Source organism: Astatotilapia calliptera, chromosome 7 (assembly GCF_964374335.1).
Source record: "Astatotilapia calliptera chromosome 7, fAstCal68.1, whole genome shotgun sequence".
Classification (NCBI taxonomy): domain Eukaryota; kingdom Metazoa; phylum Chordata; class Actinopteri; order Cichliformes; family Cichlidae; genus Astatotilapia; species Astatotilapia calliptera.
The window spans coordinates 68898416-68917614 of record NC_137428.1 but is presented as its reverse complement, the minus strand read 5'-3'; the positions used below and the strand labels follow the sequence as shown (position 1 = coordinate 68917614).

Genomic DNA, 19199 nt, shown 5'->3' with positions numbered 1-19199 from the left:
CATCACTACTAGTAACAATCAAACATAGTTATAAAAATATATCTGTATTTATAAATGGCATACCGAGGATGAGTGATGAATTTAGCATTTTCTAATATCTCTATCCATCTATACAGACGGATAAAAGAAGACAGGAATTTAAATTAGGACTTCCACTGGCCAACTGGTTTTCTGTGGGACACACAAACTTTTGAATGATGTGTCATGTGCAATGAAGAGGACAAAATTCTTATTCGTAATCCATCTTTGAGTTTAAACTTGGGGAGAAAAAAAAAGTAAAAAACCTCTTGCTATTTTCCACATCCATATTTTTTTTATTTTTTTTTTCATATCCTGGTTGCACAAACAGAAAATGAACTTTGATGTCAGTCAGCAGTGAACATTCACTTTCATTCAAGTCCAAACGGTGCGTTGGAGTCTTAGGAGACGGCGCATCTCATCATCGCGAAACAGCATCAAAGTGCCAGAGCGAAGCTTGCAGTCCTTCTCGGTAACTCGCTACGTTATTGCCTTTTTTCCTGTGGACATGCTTTGTTAATCTACCGGTTTCTTCATACACAAAGTTATAGTATTCAAAATATAAAATGCCACATTGCCATGAATTTTACATGTTTAATTAAGTATACCAGCTCCATTTCCAGAAATGGGCCACCCACACACCCACCCACACACACACACACACACACAGCAGGGAGTAAAGAGGGGGGGGGCAACAGAACAAATGATACCAAGGACAGACGATACAAAGCATTAAGATGAGATTATCATTACACTGAAGATGACAATTATAAATTACAACAATCTCAGTTTGATAATCACACATCTGCCCATTCAGTAAAATAAACATTTGTAAAAAGCAAGAAAAAAAAAAAAAGGTGTAACTTAAAAGCCACACAGATCAAAGTTTCTCTTGTTTTTCTTCCCTAAAAACTTTGGAAAAACCAGGATGTGATATGTCCACCTGAGTTAGGGTGAGATCACCTACCCAGCACCTTACAGCTCCCCTCTCCATCTCTGAGTGACAATGCTTCATCACAGCAATGACCGTGCACGAAACTGGGCTGGGTTTACCAAAACTGGGGCCACAGGCAAATTCCCCTTTCTCTGGAGGAACAACGGGACACCCTCAGAGGTGCTTCATGCCGTGAGGGGTCACATTCGGCTCAACGAGACAAAATTAGGCAGTGCTGTGGCTGACTGATGTAATGCGGGTCTCAGATTCTCACATTACTGTGTTTAAAACAAGAAAAAAAGGATAAAGACAAACAGTTACAGCAGAGCTTGGAGGGAGGAGACGTTTTGCTTCAGATGTTGATTTGTATCTGAAATCTACAGGTTTTTTCAGTTTCTGTCACTCGTGGAGAACTAAGGCCTGATTTTCTGGACCTGCATTTGCTACACTCATGTATTCCACACCATGTTAACACTGATCTGGGTGTTTCGGGTGGTTATGAACACACATGAGACCCCACCCTCCACACCCCCAACAGAAATGGAAGCCAGTACAAGAAACTCAAACAAAAATAACTAACTAGCACATTCCTCATTTTGGGGAAACCCAGCCTGCCAAACTGTGCAGGTAAATTTAAAACGAGTCAGCCATAATACCATGTTACCTTGTTGCTGGAGCTCAGTGACACACATACATACTGTACAACGCTGCAGCTCAAATGCATTCGATTTTATATACAAGGAGATTCCTTTTTACAGGGTCGATAGAGAAAGAAGTCAAAGACAGGCTCGGTGGGAGATGAGGCACGATATCCAACAGTGTTGTATCTTCTTTTTTACATTTATATTTGCTTACACAAAAGCAAGTGGTAGCAAATGGTATATAGCATTCACTAGAGTTACACCTTTCCCCTATTTGACTGAAGCTGTGGACAAACGGGAGGAGAGTAGGGAACAGTCTTTCCAATTTCATCAGAGACAAAGCGGACAGCCGTCGCTCTTAAATATCTGACCCTGGGAGTCCAATAAGAAAATAGGTGTTTTTTGGATTTAAATTTTAAAATATTACTGTAGCTTGTGGTGTCCCAGTTTTGGAAAACGAGTAATGGAACGCCATGCTCATCTGGCTACAGGAAAGCTTGGAAAACTGATATTTTTCTTTGTAAACAAGTAGATGTAGATGCATCTGTAACCATCTCACAATGCTGTGATTGCAGCCAGTCCTCAACTCTCTGTGAATGGGACTCATGGGCTTTGATCAATGATCATAACAGTTTGCATATTAATGATCATAAACTGGCCTCCCAGCCCATTGTTCATTCGGTGGTGCTAGTTTCTGTCATTGTGCAGATGTTTATAAGGTTGGAAACCTGCAGTCAGCTGAGACTGAAGAGGTCACCTGATGATGACGAAACGTTTCTCCCACTGAAAACGTCCAGATGAACAGCATCAACTTTCAGGATGCAGATGTTAAATCTCGCAGCACACCAAAGCCAGACTAAAAATCCATTTTTGTCCACTGGATTAAAGACAGAGCTCTCTTCCAGGCCAACTGTGAACAAGCAGTTTAAGCAGGGCTTTACTAACTGCTGACATGTCAGCATACTTGCAGTGTTAGCATTGCACATGCAAAAATATGAATACTGAGTGGTCTAGAATAAAAACAATAATGAGCTGTGAGCAGGTGACTCCACCTGAGCTTAACTCTAATAAAAATCAATGCAGAAATGTTGAGGTGCCAAGCCACTAACACTGTAAATAAGAAGACACCAGAATAAGAGCACGCATTTATATACAGCATTCATACAACAACATTACGCATAAAGGCCTGAATACATAAAAATAGCAAATGCTTAGGAATTATAAGGAATTAGGAACATAGACAGGTAAAATTAATTAGTTTCCTTCTAATGAAAACATCGCAGTATTGGTCTTTTTGTTTGTTTTTTGCTTATTAAAGTAGAGTTAGCACAGGTTTGTACTTGTTGGCTAATGCTGGTCACAGGCTAACAGACAGGGATGCTAACCGATTGAGTCACTGATCACAAATTCAGCAACAGAGAGAAAATTAAAGGAATTGTTTGTACTGAAGAACAAGACAAGAAAATGTGTATTAAAATTAATACACAGTTTATTAATCTGCTTGGAAGTAAAAATAATGTAAATTTATAAAATGGGAGTTTGATGCAAAGCTGCACGTCACACGATGGAGGAATGACTGGTTTTCTCTCCCCGTTTCCAAAATAGGTTCAAATGAACTAAACCCAGAGAAATGGTGGCAGATCTTTGAATGACAGCTCAGTGACAACAGTGACCACTCTGACACTTCTCAGCATACACACACTACTGTGAATCTGTGGAACCGAATCCAGACGACAGATGGACTGAGCGCTTTCAGAGTCAGCTCTTCGTGTCGTATAATTACCGTCAGCCGTCAGAGAAACCAGGAGCTGAGGTTTTACTACAGCAACGACGAACATGTGCAAGTCAGACACAAAAAGATCCAAAAGAACAGAGACGGCCAACGCCCGACTCTCTCTGTATGAAATGTTCAGACAGTAACACAGTGATAATGTCAGCACATCAAATAACAACATCCTGAAACCTCTTTGGCTATCGCAGTTTGGCAATTCAACAAGGAAACAAATGCAGACTGTGCCATGTGTCAGTGACGTGAAGGAGGAGCAGAAGATGGAGCGACAAAGAGGACGGCACTGCGAACACTGAGCACCACGTAAGGGCCTCTTCTTTCTTTCCATATGTATACAGGACACACACACACACACACTCTCTCATCCAATGTACGAAAAAAAAATATCCATATCTGAAGATCAATCAAACAGTCAAGTAAAAAGGTGAGTATTAGTGCAAATGTACGGACGGATTTAAAACAGTACACGATGGAAATGGTCTCGAGGCGAACGAGTGAAAAGGGCGGCCGCGGTAAAATGAAGAAACTCTGTGGCGACTCTACACCCCTCACAACATGCAAGAAGATGCAACCAATCAGAGAAAACGGGCTGTCAGTTTGTGCTTGTAGTAAGTCTCCTCTCGCTGCACAAGAGTCCATGCAAAGATTCTCGTGTCATTCCTGCATGTCAGTCTGCTTCACGATAAAACGGATAAAACCAGCTTTCATGTATCAGGAATACATGAGTTTAGTAATGAAAGGATGCTGTGTGTGTTTGTGCAAGCTTAAAATAACATAAATTCAAACGTCATTTTTAAAAATTAGCCTCACACCACATGCAGATGCTCATTTCTGTCACCGTGTCCGTGCAGGGAGACGTAACAGCAGCCGTGCTGTTGAGTGTGCTTTGTTTGCCTGTGTGTGTGTCTGTGTGTGTTGGCGGGCGCCGCGGAGCAAAGTTGAAGGAAGAATAAGGAGACAACAGGGAGGATTTTCTTTCTGGTCACATCTGGTTCAACTGGGCGGGACATCAAGCGGGTTATGTTCAGGAGAACATCTCCGTCCGAACCCTGAGAGCGAGCGCTTCTTCTCTTGTGTGACAAAATTGGGATTCTGGTGTTTTTGGTTCAAGTCCTCTGCAGCTTTCACTGCATTTTGGCTCTGATGGCTCTCGGTTGGACTGAACTGGTTTGGTTTTTTTGTAGTTTGGATGCCGTTCTGAAGCTGAGGCAGGAAGACTGGCGGTACTGGTTTGCTGGTTGTTTGACGTGATACACTTTGTTTCCAGACTCTGGCCACAGCAGCTTCCAGCTGCGATATTATTACACTGATGTTAAACAACTTGAGATTTGCAGCAGATGAATTCAAACGCCAACTGTCCCACCACAGCGGTACGGAGGCTGCTGATAAATAAACTGGCGCCAGCTTAGAGTCTGCACAAGCTTTTTCCCCCTGTGGTCCGGGGTGAAAGCAATTTAAGGATGGAAAGGAAACAGTCGAGCTCTACCACAACGCAGCACCACTGGGACCGTTGGACTAACCAAGATAAAACGCTCCATGCTCCAGCACAGAGACTGTGTGACTGGATCTCGGATGTCCCGGGATAGACAGAGTTGGTTTAGCTGTGCTAGGTGGGTGTGCCGGATTGGAAGAATGAGTCTTAGTATCCAACAGGAAGAGTTGGTAAATGCCGTGTCTGATTTTAGTTGTTTCTCTGTTAGCATCTGAGCTGGGTAAGAGTAACTTTGTTCGGTTAGGTCTGCTTGGTTAAGAATCTGGCTCTGGATTAGAAAGTCAGTCAGTAGAAGTACTGGATTCACGACAGGCCAAAACGGGATGTGGTTGCGGTTACTTGTTTAGTGGGAACTACTGCTGGACTCGGGTCGGGCGTGACTGGTCGTGCGTGGAGCACCGTAGAGGGTTACCGATGCTATGTGGTTATTCTGCATCACCTGGGGAGGAGGAACACAAGACAGTGAGGACTCCTGAAACACACGGGCTCGAAACTACAACACATATTTCAAAGATTAGGGGTTGAGCTGTTTCTTGATCACCTTTGCATTTCTAATACTTTTGCGAGCAAATCTCTACAAATGTCCTTTCAGAGAGAATAATTCACATTCCTGTCAGCTTTAAACGGGTTCAGCAGCTTTGCTATAATAACACTGCTGAACGTGTCAGTCTTGTGCAGCATTTTACGTAACACATGTGCTCTAAATGGAACAATCCATGTAGCCAGGTGGTTCAGATAAAATGCATGCTGCCATATAGTTTTATGTTGTAATCCCAGCTGAATCATAAAATGTGCTGACCTCAAAGATCATCCTCTGCAGTCCGAAGCAGAACGTAGAGCCGAAAGGATTTGTGTTATTGGCCGATGAAGACCTGTAAACGCAAACAAGGTCACAAGACTTGATGTCACATATGTGGGTGGTGTCTGAAACAGCTGTGTTGTCTATATTAAATGCATATATGTAGACTATATGTTACCTGTGCAGCACTACAGGTTTTTCCATTGGATGGCCGAGCAGTTCTTGGATTTGATCCCACTGAGGAAGAGTCAAAAGGTTAACAGACAATTATAACAAACACATTTCCAGGAGTCGGTCTGTTTCTCGACTGCTGACAGCTGTTTATGTCACACCTGACTCAACGCCATTTCCAGCGGCAGAAAGGACTAAGATATTCAGTTATGAATGTTTCATATCACAGGACTGTTGATTTGTTAATGGATCTGTGGTGCAACAGAAAGCATCTTATGATCAGTCACCAAATTTGTAAGCCTATGTCAGTGATGCAAAGTCACAACCTTGTAATCCGCTAAAGGTGCAGAGTCAGAACATCGAACCGAAAACTACAAGTCCTGTTAGATTTCTACTGCCTACCACAGCGCCACCCTGTGGCTAAATTGAACAGTTCCAGAACTGACCTTGCTGTATGTAGTTAAGATGCAGTCCTCAGAGTCTGCTCCCTCTAAAGCGCCGACATAAATGAACAGACATTAGAACAGAGGAGAGTCAAGTACTAGACATTAAAGCATGATTATGGAGTTATTGCTGTCGACTGAATAACTTTTACCTTTTTTGATGACAAGTGGAATCTTAAAGTCACATCGATGATATCTGTGATGACAGAGAGATTACAATAAGTGCAACAACAAAAACAAGTGTAAAAATATAATAAACATTTGGTTTATATTATAAGAAGGATAATCACATATTAAAGTTGTAATGTCCAGGGTAGTTGGTATGGAGAACAAACTTCTTAACCAGGTGAGTTGTCGAGTCAAACAGAATATCCTGAAAAATACGAAAATACAGTCATTGAGGTTACTTTAGTGTTTGCAGTAGACACCCATCTACTGCAAACAGTAGATGTGAGCAAATCAAGAAAAGTAGAACTACACCTCTGCATGCAGTGATTTATGCAGGTGCATGTGGTTTGCATCACAAGATGGTTGCAGGTTGCAAACTGCAGTTTTTGTTTTTTATTATTGCACAAACTTCAACCTTCATGTCTTTGGACCAGGAGTTTTCTCACAGTCCAAAGACATGAATCTTGACATGACTGAGTTAAAGCTGTGTTAGACTGAGCGCCTATCACGGTTTTAGCCTGCATCTCATCCATTGTAGAAACAAGCTGCAGTGCAGGTAAATGTCCCATTAATTCACAGCGAGCAGGTAGGAGTGGTCAAGGTCAACAATATTCAAACTCATCGGCGTTGCCTCGCTCGCAGGTTCTGGGCGTCCACGCCGCCCGGCCGCAGGGACTTATCCTAACGGGGGGTCACGGGGGATGCGTTGACTTTTAGCATACCACGGTCACTGAATATACTAGCCAGGCTCCTGCTGGTTCTTCATTACGTATTTAGTGGTGAGTCAACAAAATCATCGCAGATACAAATTTTGGTGACCTTTAAGTTACACGATGATGATGTGTGTCGAATGTGACACGTGAAACAAGCGTAAAGAGTGAATGTAACATCACATTTGCAGGTGATGGTAAAAATGGGATTCATTACAAATCGTTCTGAGAAACAGACTAATAATCACTGTAGGTGTGACAATGTTCATCCAAGGTTTCAGTAAGATTGGCCCACCCAATGAGGAGGAGATGGGGTACATACACTACGACCATTATAACTGTACACTGCTAGATTTGACCAACGGTTGCAGCTGGACTTTTCTTTTTGGCGTGGCTCTGACTTACATAAATATGAAAGGAGGGGGAGGTGCTGCTGATATGGGCGCTCCAGTATGACGTCCAATGGTTCTGAATGACGCATACAGTACTTTCAGACAACATTGAGTCCCCATTAAAAGGAAACGAAAACTCAAACACAGCTCAGAGGCAGACAAAGCTCTTAAAAATAACTCGGCACAGACACTGACACCAAGATTTACACACACAAGCACGGCTTCGCTTACGTACCACTCCCAGGGTAAAATAGTTGAAGAAGTAGTCGTTACATTTAGATGGGACCTGCTTATGTGGTGACGGAGAGTGGATCTTCATCTGAAACACAAAAAGAATTTGGGAAAATAGTCTTCTGACTTTTTGTCTTTAATTAAATTAATACAAATAATATTTAATACAACTTCTTAAGATGGTGAAAATATGACAAGAGAGCAGGTTTGATAAATGGATGACATCCAACAGGTTAAACACCACTTTACAGACTTAACATAATAGCAATAACACAAGAAGCAAAGATGGAGTTAAACTGAATTGCTACCTTGTCCTCAGATTTGTAGAAAACTTTATGTGGGGAGCCCAGAGCACCGAGCACATCCTGACAGGAATCTCCAAAGTAGATGCTCCTCTCTAGGGACTTGACTTTACTATCAGTCATCACACCGAGACCACAACCTGCAGTTTAGACAACAAGTCAGTAAAGCTCCACGTCACTGCACTGCTGACCTATGTATGTGTGTGTGTGTGTGTGTGTGTGTGTGTGTGTGTGTGTGTGTGTGTGTGTGTGTGTGTGTGTGTGTGTGTGTATATATATTTATTTTTTATTTTTTTATTTGTACATTTATTTTTTCTTATAATTCACAGATTTCCATTCTCATATTTTGCCTACTTCTTATGTTATTGTATTTTGCACACCTCTGTTGCTTGTGAAGCTCGCACACAAGAATTTCATTCTGATGTGCTGTACCAGTGTACCTGCACATGTGATGTGACATTAAAAGTGATTTTTGACATTAAAAAGAAAAGAAGCTCAAGTTCACACCACTGTTAATAACAACAGTAAAAATTGGTATTACTGTGTATATGTGCTCATTTATGTAGTCCCATATTAACCCTGTCATGCATGAATTATCACAACCTCAATCAGGATTTTTTTCTTAAGTATTTTTATTCATTTTTATGCAAGAAAAGATGAATAAGAAAAAATCCAGATTGAGGTTGTGATAATTCATGCATGAAACAAGTCATCCATCTATAGTAACATTAAACGACCAGTGGGTGGCAGGTATGGTTTATGTGCAAGTACACCATCAACACTGATACAAATACAAGAAAACAGCCTTTGAATAGCTGTCCACTGTAGTGACCACTATGCGTGAAAGGGTTAACATTATGGGGAAAACAAAGGTGTCAAACTTACAAATAATCACTTGCAGCCTTCAAGACACACACACACACACACACACACACACACACGGTACTGAGCTGTGTGTTACCTGCAGTGAGAAGGCGGAGCCTGAGTCCCAGAGGGCCCGCCCGATCCCTCAGGACATCCACACACTCTGCATAAATATTACCGAGGAAACAAGCCAACGGCATTGCAGGAGCTCTGAGAACAGTGAAATAAGTTTAGCTATTTTTTCTGTAACTTTTTGTTCTTGCCGTCTCTGTGATTGATTTCCAACATTTAAAACAGTTGAAACAAACTCATATCAATATGTGAAGTAAGGACTAAAAGTAACCGTTTCCTCTGGCAGCATTGCCATTATTACGTACCTTGTTTCCTGCAGGTTGTTGCCAGTGTAGATGTGCATCCTCTTGACCATTGCCCCATGTGGAATCTGCAGGGAGGCCAAACCCATGGCAAAGTTAGGCTGCCAAGGCAAAACAGCTGGAAGTAGTACAGGACTGGTAGATACTAAAGGTCTCTGCGTCCACATGAATAAACACATTCAGAAGACTAAAAAACAGAGCTGTGACAGTACAGAGGAGTGACAACATGTGATCAAGGGAGTGAAATGTCTCATGAAGCACTGACTAAACACTGCTTTCAAAAAAAAGAAAGCACCAGTGTTTTCACTGATTGATGACACTGTTCTTTGTACTTTCATTCGTCTTGGATCTTCGGCGTAATCTGGTCCAACATCAAATCGAGACTCACTGTGACTCAGCACTTCTGACTTATTCTTATGCAGCTATCACTGCAGGAGTCCTTCCCGTGGGATGACATTTGATTTTAATTAAAAACAGCCACATCTCGTACCCACTACCCATTTAAAAAGTCATTAATCTGCAGTAAGAAGAATAAAGTCTTCTTATACACTAAGACTACCACGGGTTAATTTAGAAAATACATGAATTTTGTCATTGTGTGCCTCAAACTTCATGACAAAATCCACTGAAAGACAAAAACACTGTCAGAATCCAAGACACACACCGATTTGGTTTCATGTAAATCTGTGACAAGGCAAAAAATACAGCTTGACCTTTGAGTGTCTACATGACTGGAAACCACTCAAATCCCAAGGCTGGCCTGGCTGTCCTGGGACTGGAAATAGCGAGCACTCAGCTCTTCTTTAATTGGCTCACAGGCAAATGGACTAAAACGCTCTCACCTCATATTTTGGAGCTTCATTCCATGAGTCCAGTTGAAAAGAGAAGGACAGTCCCCGGAAGTTGAGATGGAACAACTGCTCTGCAGCATTGTAAACTAGGGAGAGACACGTGAAGAGGAGAGCATTTTATACAGGGTAACAACCAAAACCCCAAATTAGTTGTAAGTGAAAACATTCCAAGTGTGCTGGTCCTTTAGAAAGTACCTCCAGGGTGTGTAGCGCCAAATGACTGGTCTATTTGCTCTATCGTGGGGGCAATGGTCTGAGAGTTGAAATGGACTCCACTGAAACACAATCCATACATACACGGTGTCAGTATTAAACCCATTAACAAAGCGCCTGTGCTGCATTATTTCAAGAGTTAATGGCAAAGATGGGAAATGGATTATGCTTGTCAACAGATAACGTTGAATAAGAAACACATTAATGCAGGCAGACTCAAGTAAGCTGTAAGCCTACCTGTGACTTAAAGTTGAAAGTGGTGTTCGTGTTAATATAAAGAGAACCAGGCGTGCCATGTATGCAGAACAATCCAGGATTTATGCCATTAAATGTCGCTGAGAAGCTAACATGACTCTCAAAGCAGCTACATCAGCTGCTATTTAATAGATTTACGTTTTTACTTACCAGTATTTCAACTTGACTTTGCTCAGGTCATACACTTCAATCACCTATCACGCAGAAAGTCAGAAACATCAGCGCACGGATGCCAAGAGTGTTTGGAGGAGACTGTTGGAGCTCTGCTAATTATCTTAAATTCTTACCTTGAGTCTCTGATTTGTGGCATCAAACAGCAGTTTAATCCCATCCTGAGTCAAGTTCAGTATGAGGTCATGGCTGAGTGGTGTCTACAGAGGCAGGGAGTTAAAACCGATAAATTAACATTAAGAGGCAGGAGCAGATGCTGTCACGCACAGGCAAACGGACCTTGAATTCATTGAAACCTGAGAAACAACCACCTCGATTTATTTTTGACATGATTTTAAAAAGTTAATACTGGGTGATTATTAGAAGATTTGTGCAGATGAGTGAAAACAAAACATTAACAATATATAAGATAACAGAGGTGGGAATTATCAGACATCCCACGATACAATATTATTGTCATTGTGGTTTATCACATTTTTTCACCTGCACAGCATGTCCTCAGAGTTAAAACAGATATTGACAAGGTTTAAGAGGTAAAAATAAACTTATCTCACCTCAGTTATTTTTCTTTTAATTTTAATTCGTTATTGCACTTCCACTCAGCAACTTTCCCGTTCTACAGGAATATCACCATAATACAACAAGCTGGCAGCCAGTTGAGTCAATCTGTCAAGTCAGTTTGTGCTCACTGACAAAGATTCAGACTGATGGCAACGTGAGCAATCTGTCTGCATTTATAAATTAGACAGCAATTATCTGTTCCAACAGTCTCTGAGAGTGACTGCAGTCAGTCCAACTGTAAATGTTTGCAGAAAGGATGCCCCCCGTCAGGCAACCTGTGCTTTGCAATCGAAAGTGCAACATCCCCAAGCTCTGAGCAACTACTTAGTCACCACAAATTGTAATCTGTTGCAAAATGAATATATATATTTACATTTTGCAACAGATTACAATTTGTGGTGATTAAGAGCTTGGGGGTGTTTTTTTTTTTTAAATAAATGGGAGAAACAAGCTTCTCGTACTATCGTGACAAAGACAATAGCAGATAGAAATTTGAACTTTTCAGCACTATGGTGAACAAACGACCTACTGACAACAAAGTTTCGACATTTTATTCAACAAACAGATTGTTAAGCATTTGTTTATCATCAACTGATAAACTTATAAATATGGCTTTATCTGTGTTACAGTGGTCTACAGTAATTTCAGTGAAAAATAATTAGAAACCAATTTGATTTACTTCAACTGCACGGGAACGCCTGAACAACTCGAATTGCTGCCCAGAACTCTTCTGCAACCTGATTATGACTGTTTGTGGATTGTGAGCAAGCACAAGTTTATATTTTTAAACAACAGATATTTGTGCGTCTTACCTGTTCACTGTATAGCACCTGGACATTTTTGATGATGCGGCAGTGTTTCTGAAGGATAGAGATGGCCTGGGAAAATGGCATCCCTGAACACCCACACAGTGAACGCAAGACACACAATTTGTTATTGAGTCTAAACAAGTGCATATGTAAGGTAGTTGAAAAGTATCTTTTCAATTCACCGAAGATGTTTAATGCTCACCTAAGGCGAATTCCCATTGCTCATTTCCTAGTGATCTCTCAGGCACCACTTCCAGATCCAGCATTGGCAAGTAGTGGGGGGCAGCTCACCTCACCTCAAGACACGATGGGATCCTGTGAGGGACCCTCTCTCTCTCTCGCTGCTGAACACAGTACTTTCCCACAGGATTTCCGACGGCTACTTTAAATCATAACTCTTATTATTTTTCCAAAGCTATCAAATTCATGAGAATCAGAACAGCCACTCAGTCTGCGCGTTACTGTAAACGTGTCCTTTTTTTTTATCTCATGTCATACGTCCTTGACATTAAAATGGTACCAAAGAAGAGAAAGTAAACGGGCCTTAAAATCACATACAAAGCACACAAACTTTCCTAAAACGCACAAGTTTTAACTTGGAATTTAACAAGTTGTCCAACATTGGCTGCCAGCTTGAACATAAATTACGCAACGTTTAGCAAACCTAAAACGCACAAGGCCAGCTGTCAACTAGCTGACTGCTTGTTTGTGTGTTTTTAAATAAATCGATGAGGATTAAAAAACGAATCCACTGAGTTTAATCAGAAACTTGTCCGACAGCCACAAATGTCTCCAACAGGCTTCGATTCAGTAACTAAACATGAATTTCTGTGGTGCCGTGTTTCCTAACAGAGCACCGGATCCAGTGGCAGACAGGTTAAAACACAACAAACTAATACGGAGGCACGAAAATAGCGCTTTCAAACTCAGCTGTTTCCGCCCGTTATGTTTATCATCTGTCACAGTTGGGCGGTTACGAAAGCATCAAATCTTGTCAACAAGACTGTTTTTCTTCGCGCTACGAGCTAACATTAGCGGACGAGCTAGCTGCCCTGTTGGCTTATTTTCAATCAAGTATAAATATAAATAACGTAAAAGACTCTCAAAGTCAAGACAGAAATGATGAATATCACGGTTCAAACTGACACGACATAAACAAAAGACAGCACGCCGAGCCGTCGGCTGTCTCTGCTGTTTTTCTTTTTTCGTTTCAGCGAAGCTTTAAGCTCGAGCGCTAGCTCTTCGTCGCTCGTGCGCAAATTCCCAAGTACTCGCGCGGAAACGCTTTCCGTGTCACTCATAAGCTCGCCGGCCGGTAAATGCCCACCGTGTCCCTTTCTGCGCTTTAACGTGTCTTCAATGTCAGGACCTGATAAGAGCGACACGGCGTCCAAACAACAGCAACTTCAGGCATCAACAACAGCCAGTAGGATCAGCTGATAATTCAACTTCCTGTCTTCGGCGCACATTCGAGGTCGACGTCATGACGTCATGGTCAGGTGACAGCTAGAGACGTTTTAAGTTCTCTCCTGCTTCCAAGAAGATATCGTCTCTCTCCCATATATAATATCTTATTGAAACCGATATGTTCCAGATATCAAGTGGAAGACAGTCTGGATGGTCCCCCATAAATACTTGATTGTAAATAAGGTGAAAGAAGTCTCATTTAAAATTCTACATAAATGTTATCCAGCCAGTCACTTCATGGTAAAATTTAAAAGGGACATTAATACTAATTGTACTTTCTGTGGGGATCATCCAGAAACTGTGACACATCATTTTTGGTACTGTTCTTTTACACAGAGATTCTGGAAGGAATTTAGCAGGTTTGTTATTGTCCATATTTTAAGGGAGTTTTCTTTACGATGGGAAAATGTTTTATTCTGTTTCTTTAAGTTTCCCAAGAAGTATGATAAATGTTTTTTATGATAAATTTGTTAATACTTTTAGCTAAATTTTTTATCCATAAATGTAAGTTTACTAACAAAACACCATGTTTCTGTCATTATTTTAAGGATGTGAAAATGTACATACAATCAATATCAGACTCCACCAACAAAAAGGCTCAAAACAATGTATGTATGTGAATTTTTGCGTGTATTCTTATAATTGTTACCTTTTTCTTTTACCCTTGGCTTTGTGTGTTCATGTTCTGTTGTTTTGTATACTTCATCTGTTCGTATGTTGTATACTCATTGTTTGTTAAATAAAGTTTAAAAAAAAACTCTCCTGCAAGTTTTTCAAAAGTTAGTGATGGTAAATTTGATTCTTTTTACTGAATCGAGTTTGAATGAGTCACTCACCAAAGTGAATCGGATTTCTTGAGTCATTTGAGTCACTGAGTCAGTTGACCAGAGAGTGGAAAAAATGTACATTTTCACTCAAACTTAATTTGTTTCTCTTTTCATGTAAATCCTACTGCTAAGATGAGTGATTGAAAAAGAAAAACAACTATTTTTATAGAGCAAAAAAGAGCAAAAAAAAGTTTTCTAAAGAGAACATTTATTTTATTTATTTTTATGTTATTTTATTAGTTTTTTCCTCAAATGTGTCAAATATATATTTTCTCATCTAAATGTCCGCTGAGCTGTGTGCCCCGGGTCGGTAATGCTCCTTGACATTGGTTGCCAACCAAGAAGAAGAAGAAGAAGCTGTGAGCCAGGAGGGAGGGGGTGAGATTCGTTCATGCTACGATTCAGCACAGGAAGGGAGTGATTCGTTCATGCTACGATTCAGCACGGGAGGGGAGTAACTCAGATGTGCTGTTAGCATGTTAGCAGAGCGATGCTAGTGTGAACTGAGGAGCTATTGTCTTGATGTGAGCTTTCTACAGTGAGTCAGTTGGGCTTGTGAATCATGATTCAGAGTCAGTAAAGTGATTCTTGAGTATTGAGTATTCATGATTCGTGCACCACTATCAAAAGTGGATAAAAGCACAAACATTCGTTTGTTTGTCCCTCCAGAGCTGTGAATGTTTTGTTTTTTTAATCCTATCAGCCACTTGAATTTAAACAATTTTCACATTTTTAAAATATACCAGAACTAAACTAAGCAACATTTAACACTCTTCTGATGCTCATGTTCCCCGTAGATGCTACATTTGAAAGCTAGTGGTCTACTCAGAACAAAGAGGAAATAAAGTTGGTGCAAGTTTTCATCCAGCTTCTTCTTTATTTTCAAGGAGTAAAACCCTGAAAATGAATGCATACTGTGCCTTTATGAGACAATCATGTGCTAAATTATTACAGTTTTTTTAAGAAACTGACCAACTCTAACTTCAAACTTTCCTAAATGCTTTAACTGGTCAGCAAAGTGTAGCCATGTCATTTTTCAGAATCAGAATCAGCATACTTTATTAATCATAAATTACATTTATTTAATCATATTATAATAATAAGATAATAAGATGACTGAGAACCTTCACAGACAATAACATGATTTGACTTAACCTAGGACCTGGCGTTCACATATGTGGACATCACATTTTGGGTTGTTTAGACCAAAATACTCAATTTTGCTCTACAAGAGCCTGGTATCCGCATACGAAGACATTATACTGCTACTGTTCTATCGAAATTTTAAACGAATATCCTCATATGAATAAAAGAAAATTCTGATAATTCTTTGTTTTTACATTCATCAGGTCCCAATCTGCCCAAATATCAAAGAGAAATTAAAAATGCATGCTGTGGAAGAGTTCAGGTCTTAGGAGGTTAAAGCTCTTTATTTTTAAAATAATTTTATACTTCCCCTCCGTGGATTGCAAACGTATTGTGATGGAGGAGTTTGTGTGTCCCAGGATCCTAGGGGCTATGTTGCCAGGAGCAAAATCCACAGATGGGCTTTCCCAAGGCTGTGGTTCAGTGGCAAGATGAAGAGGGATTCAAAAACCCCTATGGGGCGAGGCACTTCAACAGTCATGTGGGCAGCAAGAGAGAGCTGGGGAAACGGGAACGGGAGAAATGGTGTCAAACTGAAGAGAGGAGCCAAACTTTCAACTGATCACAGCCTGATGATGAGTGGTCCAAAAAGCTTCCATTGTGGTGGTCTCAGAATCTAATCGCTGCTTTTTGTGGATGATGTGGCTTTGTCATGTGAAGGCCTCCAGTTCACACCAGAGGATTCACAGCCAAGTGTGAAGCATCAGGACTGAGAATTAGCACCCCTAAGTCTGAGGCCATGGTTCTCAGCTGGAAAAGGGCAGAATGCCCCAAGTGGAGGGATCTCGTTCACAAATGAGGTGAGGGGCAGCGGGAAATTGGCAGATGGATTGGGACCCTGCGGTGCCAATTTACCAATTGATCCATGTTTCTAGTCTCATCTATGGTTATAGAATTTGGGTAGTGACTAAAAGAATGAAAAATTAGCTGTTTTTGAAGTGTTGCTGATCTCTCCCTTAGAGACAGGGTGAGTAGTTTATAGTTTATAGGCTCGACATGGTTTTTAGGATTTTCCATTAGGTGACAGTACCTGGTACCAGTTACTTCTTTAGTACCTACTTGACTGGTTTTCCAAGTGAACTGAAAATGTGATATCAACATGCCACTGATTGGCTAATTAGTGGCATCACTTGCACTGTAAAAAAAATTCAAAAGTACAGTACAATCTACAGTATAAATGTAAAGGAATTTTCCGTATTAGTCATTTACAGGTATTTTTCTGAATTTCTCAACTACTGCAATGCATTTTGGGAAAAAGAACCCCAAAAGGAGGGAAAAGTCAGAGTAAGAGCAGCCATTACACTTCTTTTAGACTTCATCTGGATTTTGGACTCTGGAGTTGGAGAAACTGCCTTCACATTTCTGTGGTAAATATTTAAACTCATATGTTCTTTTATTAAAATAATGTTTTTCAAAAGACTCCGTGTTTTTATTTAGAAAGAATTGTTAATTTATTTGTTAACTGGTTTCTGCTGTCTCCAGACAAGTCAGGAACATTTTGCTGACTCATTTTTTAAAATAATCGTTGTTTAAGTTTAACATGACTTAAGCTTTCTTAAGTCAAACACAGAAAAGGGAGAACTTCATGGTTCTACTAATGTACAGAGAGGAAGAAATTATTTTAGGATTCTAATAAGTACTATATCACCTGTGTTTTACAATTGGCTCTACTGTACACTTTAAAGGGTTTCAGGCAAAGTTACACTAACCCTAGTTTGTCTCAGACCTTCCTGGCTGACGCTAACAAATGCTAATGTTAGCCTCTGTTTTGGGCTGCTAAAGTAAAGAGTTTTAGCTAGCTGACCAGCATAGATTAATTTGGTGGTTAACAGACTGTAGTGGTAATATTATTGAAAGTATAGTTTCACCTCAGCACATTTACAATTATGTCTATTTTGTAGCACATAAAAATGTTTAGTTAATATTTGCAGACAGACACATTTCCCCTGTAACTGTGTTTTTACTCCAACATTTGTTGAAAATGTAATTTATGAAATGCTGAGCAGCATTTCTAGTATGTGGAATATTTTTGTCACCCCACTGTGCTAATGTGATTAAATACTAATAATTATTACTAAAAAAATTCAATAATAAATCAATAATAACTATATCTTGACTGAAGTATATTGTAAGCGCAATGCTGGTGTGCAGGAGCTTTATGTCTTTTGGGGGATGCTGACATATTATAAACTGTTATGTCTATATCAAGCTTTTAGCCAAATATAAGCAGAGATATTTGTATCTTTCTTAAAAATTCAGATCCTTAGAGATTTTTTGAGAAATGGATCAAGAGCTACTTGCTTCACTACTTGAAGCACTCTAAATCCTGCAGTGTAAAAATATCACTTATTTCACCTGTGATCACACACTTTGGTTTTCCAGTGCAGAGCAATGAAAAGGAAAGACTTCCCCCAGTGAAAAAAAGATGAAGATACAAGGTGGTGATGATCCAGAGCAGCTGGTCTCAGGAAATGAAGAAAAACCCTGATCACCTTCTCTACAGAAACAAGGTGAGTTCAATGTTGTGGTTGAATTAGTTTTTCAAGGTATTTATGTCACTTTGATTATAAACTGCATATGTTGCAACAGAATGCTGCTATGTGTATGCAATTCCACGTGAATTATTATTCTTTGTAGGGCTGTGTGATATGTCATCCCAATATAAGACATATCTCTCCTGATAACGATATATATCACAAAATAGTGCCATTTCTGTAAATTCTATGAATCTCGGGCAATTCAACTTGTGTGAAGTGTTTCCAGCTGGGCGTCGTGTACCTGGAGTCGAGTGTTTTGACCGATGCATGAAACTATACACTTTTAGACATGAGTTTAAACGGCCGCCATTCTTTGTGAGTATTTATTACACGGCGTGCTGCGAGGAAAAGCCTGTTCTAACGTTTGAGTCTAAGGTTTATTTTGAGCACCTGATGACTCTTTTTTTGCTTTTCATTCGTAAACTCTCTTGAAACTCTTTCATGTGATTCTTGTGTAGGTGGTTAAAGAGGTTTGTCATGTTTGAGTGGTGGTGGGGACCAGTTTGTGGCATAATTTGCATAGTACAGTTTTCTGGGGCGTGTCAAACTTTTCATAACCAAACCATGTCCATGCTACAGAGGTAGCCCCTCGTTTAGCAATAAGGCCCTCGATTTGTTTTGACTGGTCCTTCAGTTTGGAGCTAGCTGGTTCTGCCTCATCCTCGCTGGTCATGCTGGTATTCTCTGTGCCTGCATCCGCGTGGTGACTGTAAGCGCCATTTATATTTACTTGATGTTTTTATTTGAGGTCATTTGTTTGATGCATATTCTGAAATTTTATGTTTGAGAATAATGTATATCATGTCAGTTTATTTTGAAAAGTCTCAACAGGATCTTGAGCTTTATTGTGAAAGGTTTATGTAGAAAATAAACAAGCGGACGGCGGAGCCACACGATGGTTTTACTGTCATTGTTGGTAACGATAGTATGCATAGAAACAGTCGCTTGTCCGTCCATAGTCTGGTTATTTTAAGTATAAGAGAAGGAGAGAACTTTAAGAAAGTAATATAGCCACTACAGTGACCATCACAACC

The 19199-nt window shown here is 40.2% G+C and overlaps 1 protein-coding gene across 2 annotated transcripts; it reads right to left on the bottom strand.

The window, feature by feature from the left end:
• Positions 1–291: 291 nt before the first annotated feature.
• phaf1 (phagosome assembly factor 1) lies at positions 292–13657 on the bottom strand. Of its 2 annotated transcripts, none has more exons than XM_026176794.2 (16): positions 12391–13657; positions 12192–12274; positions 10935–11018; positions 10798–10841; positions 10375–10454; positions 10171–10265; positions 9332–9429; positions 9052–9164; positions 8097–8230; positions 7793–7876; positions 6578–6660; positions 6440–6483; positions 6291–6334; positions 5852–5910; positions 5674–5746; positions 292–5313 (listed from the first exon to the last, which is right to left on the bottom strand). In XM_026176794.2, exons 1-16 carry the CDS (start codon positions 12452–12454, stop codon positions 5218–5220), a joined length of 1278 nt encoding a protein of 425 aa, XP_026032579.1. In that variant the 5' UTR covers positions 12455–13657; the 3' UTR covers positions 292–5217. The 2 variants fall into 2 exon arrangements, with proteins under 2 accessions (XP_026032579.1, XP_026032580.1); XM_026176795.2 differs by having other exon boundaries at positions 9332–9396; positions 12391–13655.
• Positions 13658–19199: the final 5542 nt, after the last annotated feature.

Excerpts from the sequence above, each read along its gene's own strand:
- phaf1 (XM_026176794.2), bottom strand. The coding sequence starts at position 12,454 with ATGCTGGATCTGGAAGTGGTGCCTGAGAGATCACTAGGAAATGAGCAA. Across the intron at positions 11,019-12,191 it reads AGGTGCTATACAGTGAACAG|ACACCACTCAGCCATGACCT; the intron begins GTAAGACGCACA and ends CTGCCTCTGTAG. Across the intron at positions 5,314-5,673 it reads TGCAGAGGATGATCTTTGAG|GTGATGCAGAATAACCACAT; the intron begins GTCAGCACATTT and ends CCTCCTCCCCAG.